Source organism: Sarcophilus harrisii, chromosome 3 (genome assembly GCF_902635505.1).
Source record: "Sarcophilus harrisii chromosome 3, mSarHar1.11, whole genome shotgun sequence".
NCBI lineage: Eukaryota > Metazoa > Chordata > Mammalia > Dasyuromorphia > Dasyuridae > Sarcophilus > Sarcophilus harrisii.
In genome coordinates, this window is record NC_045428.1 from 593,187,648 (window position 1) to 593,197,420 (window position 9,773).

Consider the following 9,773-nt stretch of genomic DNA (forward strand, 5'->3'; position numbering starts at 1 on the left):
GACAGACACAGAGAGACAGAGAGAGAGAGAGAGACAAGAGACAGAGACAGAAATGCAGAGAGACTCAGAGACAGAGAGAGAGACAGAGAGGGAGTACCCTGATTGTCAATGAGCATTCACTTCAGCCACCCAGTCTGAGGGCCTGGGAGGGATGGGATCCTGACACGCGCCCACACGCACTGACACGTACACACACCATATATATAATATAATATAATATATATATTTATACAGAATAGATATAGTGCCTTTCGGAAACCAGGAAAGGTGCGATGGTTGAGGCCAGGGATTTGGGTGGAGGGATGGTTAGTGAGGGAAGGGGTTGGTGTGGAATGTTGTCCATGCAGTAAAAGGGACTAGAACAGGAGGGCTGCGGCCCGCTCTCCCCTACGGTTTTACAAAGGGAATTTTGCCTTATTTTGAACAATTGAGGCCAAAGGGAGAAGGAAGCCGGGGAAGGGGCGGCCTGATTGGAGTTTTGCCCTTTCCTAAGGCCCTGGGGATTCGGCCTGGGGAGGGGGCCTAAGGCAAAAGAGGGCAAGGGGCAAAGGGTAGCTTAGGCCCTCCTGGATCCGTCTCATTGTCCTATTGACCTATCATAGATACTTTGAGATCACCAGGCCCGATTTCCAAAAAATAAACAGTTTTTAAAATGATAGATGGTCCCTCTAGACTTGGAGACAGAAAGTCCTGGGTTCAAATCCTTCCTGGGACACCAAGTAGCTCTGAGCCTCTGGACAGATCGCTTAATGTCTCAGAGCCACATTTTCCTCAAGTGTAAGTGAGGAAATCTGCAAATGTGAAAAACAGAAGGAGGAGGAGGTCCTGGGGGGGAGGAGAAAGGCCGATGGCCAGGGAGAGGCTGGAGCTGAGTCTCCATCCTTTTTATCATCCCAGTGACAAATAGGTTGAAAAACCAGTTCCCTAGATTTTAAAAAAAAAAAAAAAAAAAGAAGAAGAAGAAGGGGTGTGGAATAGTTAGGGAGCAGGTGGACACAGATGGGGAAATCCAGGGCTGGACAGAGCCAGCTTCCCAGAGCAATGGATGCTTTGAGATCTGTCCCCCAGCACCCCGTTCCCCCAAACTATCACCAAGTTTAAGCAAAGAAGGAAGGGGGAGGGGAATCCACCAGTTCAGCTCCCTCAAAGGCCAGAAGCCTCAGCTCTGTAACTTCTCCCCAGAGAGGGCTAGCCCCAAAGAGACTGGCCCGTTTCCCGGAAAGACCGGGGAGAAGTCGGCGTCCTAGGCTGGGGGGCAGGGATAGGGGGGAGGAAATACCCCCCAATAGAGAAGGACAGTAAGCAGGGAACCTCATGATGACGATTTTATTTGTTGCTGAAATAGAGGAAGATTTATCAGCTTTGAAGGGCCGAGAGACCCATTTGGGGGTAAAAATGTCTCCCCTCATTTCTCCTCCCCACTGAGGGAGACTGGAGACCGGACCGGACTTCCCTGGTCCCCACCCTTCCTCCAAGACCTCTTTTCACAGTATAAATACCTCAGCTAGGGGCAAGGGTGAAAGGTGAGTCACCCTTCTCTGCCAGATATGCGAAATAAGGAAAGCAATCAGCTGGGGGTGGAGGGGCGTGAGGGAGGAGGAAGAGGGTCAGGGGTTACCTGGGAAGGAGGGGACAGGAATAATACTGTTTACAAAGGTGAAGGGAGGCTCCTCATCTCCCAACCTGACAAGGTCTCTGACCTTGGGGAGAGAAAGCAGGGAGTTGATCCTTTCACCTTTGACTCTGGAAAGTGGCTAAATAAGTTAATACTCTTCTAGGGAACGAGGGTGAGGAAGCAATGACCAGAGAGTATCATGGAGAAGGATGAGATTCCATCAAGAACGAGACTTTGAACCCATCTCCCAGAGCACCCCCCCCCACCCACCAAAGCCCCCCGCCCCACATGGCTCGCAGGCCACGGCAGCCCACAATCTCTCTCCATACCTTTTCCCTCCCCTCCTCCCCCAGGAGCAAGGCCCTCGGGTGCAGCCCCCACCAAGTCTCCGCCTTTAGCACTGGCGACAGTCAGAGTGGAGGGTCAATAGGCAAGCTCCAAGGGTCGAAGGGTCAGGGCTCAAGGAAGGGCCCGGCGTTGGGCGGGGGCCAGCGGAGTCCCGGCTCGGGGATGGAGGGAGGAAGCCTCAAGTCGAGGTGAATCCAGTAGGTGGCCAAGAATGGAGGGAGCCTCGGGTCCAGGGGGATCCGGTGGTTGATGGCCAAGGATGAGGAGAGGCCGGCTCGGGTCAGCGGCCCCTTGAGGATGCGCGGAATCCGCGAGAGTGGAGGGGGCCGTGGCCACCTCCCCCCAGTTTTTGTCTCCAGAGAGAAGCGCCCCCTCCCTCTAAAAGAATTCACAGAGCAAGGAGGGAGGGCGAGTTCAGGGAGTCAGAGGACTGGTCGCTGCCGTTGCGCTGGGCACCGCCGCATGCGGAGACGTCCGGGCACGTGAGTACAAACGAGGTGGTATACGAAGGGTTAACGGGGTAGGGGTCGCCGAAGGCTGGGACCTCACTGTGTGTAAAGAGAGAAGCCGTCAGGTCTGGGGGCCCCTCCTGGCCGGGCTCCTGGCTGGTCTGGAAGGGCAGGGGCGGCGGCGGCAGGAACCACCCGAACGCATCGTCCTTAGTGGGCGTGGGCCCAGGCAAAGCTCTCACCTCTGCCAGGGGGCCCCCCGGCCCGGGCCCCTCATCAAAAGGGATCTTGCAGCCTGGCTTATGAGCTGCCAGCACAAACTGCAGCCTCTCCTTCTCCTTCTGGAGTTCCGCGATTTCTGACTCCAGCTCTGCCTTCTCCTCTTCCAGCTGGTCTGTCTCCTGGGAGCCCACCGGGGCAGCAGCAGTGGGGGGGGGGGGGGGGGGGGGGGAGAAAGAAAGATGCAGGTCAGCAGCAGGGCTAGGGCGATACCCTTCTGGCTTCCAAGCCCGGGTCCCCATCACTTCCACTTTGGATATGGAATTCCCAAACCAGGGTTCAATCCAGTCTCCTGCTAAAACTCTACCCATTGCACATCCTGCTAAAACTATCAATCATACCTTCTATTAAAACTCTACTCATTGCACCTCCTGCTAAAACACTACCCATTGCACCTTCTGCTAAAACTCTACCCATTGCACCTCCTGCTAAAACTCATCCATTGCGCCTCCTGCTAAAACTCTACTGATTGAACCTCCTGCTAAAACTCTACCCACTGCGCCTCCTGCTAAAACTCACCCATTGCGCCTCCTGCTAAAACTCTACTCATTGCACCTCCTGCTAAAACTCTATCCATTTCACCTTGTACTAAAACGATCAATCACCCCTCCTACTAAAACTCCATTAGAGAAGGTGGACCTCACTTTTCCTCCTTTGTAAAAGGAGGAATTGAACTTCTTTAGATGAACTCTAAAGTCTCTTCTACCCTGCACCCTTCTATTCTTTGTGCCTCAATTTCCCCAATCTGTTGAGGAGTTGGGGCTGAATGAACTCTAAGTTTCCTCAATGACACCATTGTCCAAAAGAAATCATCAGTAATTATCAGTTGTAAACATAGCATCAGAGTGGGTCATTTCCTTCTCTAGGTTGACTGGAGTTTCATCTGTAAAATATTATATTATTCCTATTTTTTATAGCTCTGACAGCCAGTCTTTGATTTGATATTGAAAGATCTGTGTTTCCATTGTCTCTTTTTAGTATATCACCTATAGAAGCAGAGAATAGACAACAATCTGGTCCTCTATTCCCAATCCACCTTATTTCAAAACTGGGGAAACTGAGGAGGTCCACAGAGGTCTTAAGGAAGTCAAAAGTGTCATATATATCATTCTCAATTTCAATTATTTTTACAATATTCTATGGATTGAGCCTCCTGCTAAAACTCTACCCATTGCACCTCCTGCTAAAACTCTACCCATTGCACCTCTTGCTAAAACTCTACCCATTGCACCTCCTGCTAAAACTCTACCCATTGTACCTCCTGCTAAAACTCTACCCATTGTACCTCCTGCTAAAAACTCTACCCATTGTACCTCCTGCTAAAACTCTACCCATTTCACCTCCTGCTAAAACTCTACCCATTGCACCTCCTGCTAAAACTCTACCCATTGCACCTCCTGCTAAAACTTGTCCCTTTTTTTAAAAACCATCCTCCCTTTTTTAACAAACTTCAATTGTTTTTACAGTTATATCTATTTTTCATCTTAAGAGGTAAAATTTGAACCCAGATCTTTAGCCCCAGCTCCATAGTTAACACTGTTTCCATTGTACCATCTCTATCTTTAGTACGATCGCAGCATTTATTTATAAAGCTTGGACTGTCTCCCCTCCTCTTTTACAGATGAAGAAACAAACTACAGAAGTCGGGATGTGGGGTAGACTTGTCCAGAATCACACTAGTCTGCTAGAGCGGAGACAAGTTTAAATCCAGTTTGCTCCATCACAAACCCCAGGCTTCTGCACTGCATTACACCCAAATGTTCTGTCCCTCTGGGGACCAGCTGATTCTCCCCTCCCCCCACAACATCCTCTGTCCCTTCAGAAGTAATTTCAGCTCCTACCCCAAAATAACATCCAGACCCCGAATGAAAAACTGAGATTGTTCAAAGGGCAAATTTTGGTCAGTATGGTACCAAGCCTTTGTCTCAGACGCTATTGTCCCTTCTCCAAATGGGAGAGAGGGGTGCTGCCTGCAGAAGGCTGTATTTGTCTCCCTGGTACCAGGAGGGGAACAGTCCTGGGAGCAAAGTTTTATCCTGGTGTGAAATTTTAAGGGAGGATGGATTTGGGGGAGGGATGGAAGGCGCTCTTGGGGACAAGAAGAAATTGGGAAGGGGACACAGCTAGAAAGTCCTCCTTCCCTTGAGAGGATAGATTTGGGGGAGGGATGAAGGCGCTCTTGGGGACAAGATGAGCTGGGCAGGGGACACAGCTAGAAAGTCCTCCTTCCCTCAGGGGATCCCAAGAATAAAACTCTTCTCTTGAGATATTGTTAGAATAGAAAGTTTTTTGGTTAAGTCTATGGAGGAGCTTGGACAAAACAAAGGATCCAAGTAAAAACTGGGATGGGGGGAAATGAAGGGGGCAGGAAGTGAGAGAATCCTCTGAGAATGGCTCAGAGCTGGGGAGACCCTGATCATCTGGTATGGTCTGCTCCCCAGAGGGGGGAGTCAGACATGGTCTCTCGAATGCTTTCAGGAAGGTCTGGCATCCAACTTTCTCATAATACAAATTGAGCCTCTCTCCTCCTTGCTGCTTTCTAGGTCTGTCCTACTGTGGACACTGCCACGATGGGGGGACACCAATGTCCCGCATCTCTTCTGAGTCCCCCAAGTCCGAAGGACAAGTTCATCCGGGGGGGGGGGGGGGGGGGGGAGCCGAGGTTGGTTGGAAACCAAGCCTCTTTGCCTGTTCTCAAACATGAACAGGGGCTCACTGTGGACAATCTGGTTGGATTCACCGGGGGAGGGTCTTTCTGGTGTTTGTAGTGTCACCACTGGCCTTTGCAGACTGCTGGGTGGGGGGTGGGGGGATGGACCAAAAGAGGGAAGCTGACGGCGCGGCCCCAACAACCACCCGACCAAACCTCCTGGGGGCTGGTGAATTAGGAGCCCTCACCGCCTGTAGACGATCGGTCAGCTCCCGCCTTCGGTTCCGACATTTGGCTGCAGCCAGTTTGTTCCGTTCTCGACGGACCCTCCTCTTCTCCTCTTCTTCTGGGGTGAGCTGTGAGGTAAGAGGGAGAGCCCGCGTGAGCTTTCTGAGGAAATGGCCGGTGCCCCTCCAAGCCGGACCCCCTCCTCCCCTCCCATCCCATGATGCTAACTTCTCCCCTTGACGGCTCCCCACAGCCATATTTACCCCAGATCAATCATAAACGGATCCTATTTCTCCCTCAGAAGAGAAGTAGCCCGAGGTCCAGGTGGAGGAGGGGGGCTGCCCCTCCCCCACCTGGAGAATGCCCCAAACAGTGGGGGCTTTTCTAACCGTGAGGTTTGGGTGACCCGTCCCACCCCAGCTCATCCCGGCGGCCCTGCCTCCTTCCCCAGGGTGCCCCGGGTCCCCTCCAGACTCACCGTTTCTTCCCTGGGCCGTCGGGGCCTGGCCCGAGCAGGCCGCGAGGGCGGGGGGCCGCTCGAAGTCACCCCAGAGGGCCCGGCGCCGCCGGCGTAGCCGCTGATCCCGGGGGAAGAGTAGCTGGTGCCGGGCAGGTCATAGGGGTCGACGGTGGGCAGCTGGGGGCCCAGGGGCGGCTGCTGGCCCTGAGACTGAGCCATGGACGAGATGAGGGTGGGCTGCACCAGCCACTGGAGGTCTTGGCTCGTGGTGATGGCGGTGACCGTGGGCACGAAGGAGCCGGGCATGTCACCAAGGCCAGCACACTCCTGCTGAGAGAGAGATGGGCAGAGCCCGGGCATGCAGACCAACGCAGGCTCCCAGACACACGCCCGCCCCCCCAACCCCCTCGTGGTGAGCCGCTGGCTGAGTGTGTGTCACCGGCAGCCAAGCCACCACCACCTACCCCCTTCCACTACACCGTGACGCAGTGGTTAATGAGAGCCGTTCACATCTCTGGCTTTCCCTCCTCCTCTGGAGGTTGCACTGAACAGCTCAAGCCCGTGGTGATTCACACTCGGGTTGGTGACTCCTGCGTGTGGCTGTGTGTGAGTGGCTGCGTGTGGAGGGGGTGCGCGTGCAGGGCAGAGCCCGAGAACCGAGGGACTCGGGTCCCACACACACATCACACACATTCCCCACCCCCAACCCCACCCCTGGTTCTGGAGAAGGAAGGAAGGAGCCGAGGGAGGAGGGAGGAACCGTGGGGAGAGGGTCTGGCTGCTGGGCCCGAGCTGCTGCTGCCTGTGCCTCAGTTTCCTCTCCGGGACCGAGCCCCGAAGCCCACAAGAGGGAATTCTGTGCTGAGCGGGGCCATTACCTAGTCATAGACCTCCTGAGGCTCCGGCTGAGGAAACCGAGGCCCCAGAGAGGCTGGCGCAGGCGCCCAATAGCCAGCATCTCCTCCCTTAGGGAGCTGAGAGCCAGGACTCTAATCCAGAGGCCCCGCTTTCGGGAGCTCTGAGACGGACCCGGGTGGGGGGCTCCCCCGGGCTCCGGCTGCGCGGGACCTTGAGCCGCTTCCTCTCCCCTTAGGGAAGGGCCTTTAGGCTGCTGCTCTCAGACCGCGGAGACCCCGCTGTGGGGCCCGAGAGGACTCTGGCCTAAGGGCCCTCCAGCTCCCATGAGCCCCCGGGACCGCTGTCATCCCGCCTCTGACAAGGGCGCCCCTGGCCCCGGGAGCGGGGCGGGCCTGCAGGCCTGTGGCCGGCCGGGCACCTGGGCGGCCGGGGGGGCGGGGGGCAGGACTGGGGAGCGGCGGGCGGGCTGGGTGGGCAGGGCCCGGCTCCCGGGAGGGCTGCTGGCCCAGCCCGGCTCCCTGGCCCCGGGAGTGGGCCCGGCGCCCCGGCCCCGGGCAGGAGCTGGGGCGGCTGGGAAAAAGCCTGCCCGGCCGGCCCGGGAGCTCCCTTTGCCTCTGGGTGCTTCCCCATGTGCCCCCAGCCTCAGAGCCTCCCAAAGTAGCTGGGACTCTTTCTGGCCGCCCCCCGCGGGGCGCTCCCTCCTGCGCAGCCTCCAATAGCAGCGTGGCTGAGAACTTGGAGGGGGCGGGGCCTTTCCCACCGCTAGCGAGCGCTCGCATCCCCAACTTCCCACCGGCCCCTGGAGTTGGAGCCCCGGCCCTGTCAGGGCCTTGAACTCGGCTCGGGGGTTCAATCTGGGGCTCAGCTTGGCGGGGGGCGGGGGGGTTATTCCCACGGGCCGAGGGGAGGCAGGGGCACTCAGAGCCCCTCCCCCCGTCTACACCTGCGTTCCTTCTCTCCCCGGCTTTCCTGCTGCGCCAGCCAAGGGCGCCCGGGGCTTGACAGGACAGCCATGATAACGGCTGTCGGGACACCCCTGCCTCCTATGTCGCCACGGGGAGAGGGGAGGGCCACGCTGTAGGAAACAAACGTGGTCAGGCTCTGGGGGCCGGGTCTGGGAAACAGCGCTCCCGGGACCTGCCGCGGGCCCCTCCGAGCTGCCGCTCCGAGCTGCTCCCTCTCACGTCCCGATAACTTGGCCCCGGCTCCCAGCTAAAGGTTACGGACGGGGCTCGGGGACCGAGGATGCGGGAGAGGAGAAGGGGGGGGGCAGCGAGCGAGAAGTGAACGCTCGCCGGTGATTGGTTGCCTTCCTTAGCGCCCTGAGCCAATCAGAGGCCAGGCTTCTCCCCCACCCGCCCTCCCTGCCTTAGCAACGTGGCTCGGGCGTTCCAAAATAGAAGACTCCCGGGACGTCAGGGGGAGGGGGTGCGGCGGCGTCGGGTAGGGGGGCGGGCCGCGCGCCGTGCGTGCCCCGCGTCAGACGGAGGATTCCAGCGCGTCAGCCCTTACGCACGGGTCCCCCGTTACGTTCCAACGCCGGAGGCGGAGGGGGTTCGAGACCCGCCTCCCCTTCGGGCGCCTGGGGTTAGTGAATCTGCCCTGAGCGGGGGGCGACCCGCCCCGAGGCTTTCCCCCGTACTGCTCGCAGGCCCCCGTTAGGGGAGCCCGCTCCGCAGCCAGCTGACCCCTGCGCTGCCCTGCCCTGGGCGTGCGCCCTTCTGAACTCCCGAAGCGGGCTTGGAAGCGCCCCCCCCCCCCCTTCCCCCCCCCCCCCCTCGCGAGAGCCCCGACTCTTCTCGGTTTGCACAGAGACTGCACAGAGGTTTGCGCTTTGAGATCCCGATGGCGGGACGACGTCCTAGTCCCGGTTTTCCAAAGCAAGTTTCAGTTTATCGACCAACCGCCTATCGGGTGGCCGGCGTGCGGTCAGTCTAACCCTTTCGCCTCCTGACCCAGAAGGCGAGACTGAGGCACCGGCTAACCAGGCCAGGGAGGAAGCGAGGGAGCAGCTGCCGTCCCGGACCCTTCACCCCGTCCGGCCCCTGGCGCCCCCCCCCCCCCGCCCCCCCGTCCGGAGCTTGCTCGCCGACCGGAGGGCTTTCTGGCCCCGGCGCCTACCTGGGAGGCGGCGGCAGTCGTGGGGCTGCCAAAGGAGTCCACTGATGACAGATACTGGGACTCGGCCGACGGCGACGAGCTACACCGGGAGGCGGAGTCGTAGTCTCCGGGGAAGGCTTGAAACATCTCCCCGGGCACCCCAGGGGGTGGCCTGTGACCGCGCTGGGGCCGCCTGGAAGCCAAGGCTGGACCGAGGGTGGGGGGACTCGGCACGAGAGGAAAACACAAGCAGATTGGTAAAGAGTCCGGCGGTGCGGCTGGTCCCCAAGTCCAGGGAGGCAGGGGGTGGACAAGTCCAAGTCCTGAAGTAGTATTCCCCGACGCTGAAATATGAAGAAGGGGCGGAAGCTCGCTCCCCTTGGACGCCCGTCCCCTCCCCTGCCCCGCTCGTCCGACGCTGGGGGGCGAAGGGGGGGGCCAATCTTCTCTCGAGGGGGAGGGGGAGAAGTCCCCGTCCCCCCTCCGAAGTCCGGCTGAGTAGAATCCCGCCCGGCCCCCGGTCCCGCACGGCTGGGAAGCAGCCGGTGAGAGCGCGGCGACGGCCGCGGCTGCAGTCAAGTCCTGGGGCCAACCGAGAAAAAGAGCCAAGTCCGCGGGCGCTGTCCGAGCGCGGCAGGGAGAAGCCCTGGCGAGATCGAGAGAAGAAAATCGCTGCCCGGCCCCGCTCCTGCACCGCACCGCCCGCTCCCGAAAAGCTTATGAATGAGAGGCCAGGCGAGCTCGGGGCTCCTTTATAGCGCCGGGCACGCCCCCTTGCTGACGTCA

The 9,773-nt window shown here is 58.6% G+C and overlaps 1 protein-coding gene across 2 annotated transcripts; it reads right to left on the bottom strand.

Annotated features, from left to right (window-relative positions):
• Positions 1 to 16: 16 nt before the first annotated feature.
• Positions 17 to 9,393, bottom strand: FOSB (FosB proto-oncogene, AP-1 transcription factor subunit). 2 transcript variants are annotated; one of them, XM_031963194.1, is made up of 4 exons: positions 9,009 to 9,393; positions 6,048 to 6,356; positions 5,590 to 5,697; positions 17 to 2,813 (listed from the first exon to the last, which is right to left on the bottom strand). In XM_031963194.1, exons 1-4 carry the CDS (start codon positions 9,132 to 9,134, stop codon positions 2,352 to 2,354), a joined length of 1,005 nt encoding a protein of 334 aa, XP_031819054.1. In that variant the 5' UTR covers positions 9,135 to 9,393; the 3' UTR covers positions 17 to 2,351. The 2 variants fall into 2 exon arrangements, with proteins under 2 accessions (XP_031819054.1, XP_031819052.1); XM_031963192.1 differs by having other exon boundaries at positions 6,048 to 6,359.
• Between the last annotated feature and the right edge of the window lie 380 nt (positions 9,394 to 9,773).

Excerpts from the sequence above, each read along its gene's own strand:
- FOSB (XM_031963192.1), bottom strand. The coding sequence starts at position 9,134 with ATGTTTCAAGCCTTCCCCGGAGACTACGACTCCGCCTCCCGGTGTAGC. Across the intron at positions 6,360-9,008 it reads CGACTGCCGCCGCCTCCCAG|CAGGAGTGTGCTGGCCTTGG; the intron begins GTAGGCGCCGGG and ends TCTCTCTCTCAG. Across the intron at positions 5,698-6,047 it reads GACGGCCCAGGGAAGAAACG|CTCACCCCAGAAGAAGAGGA; the intron begins GTGAGTCTGGAG and ends CTTACCTCACAG.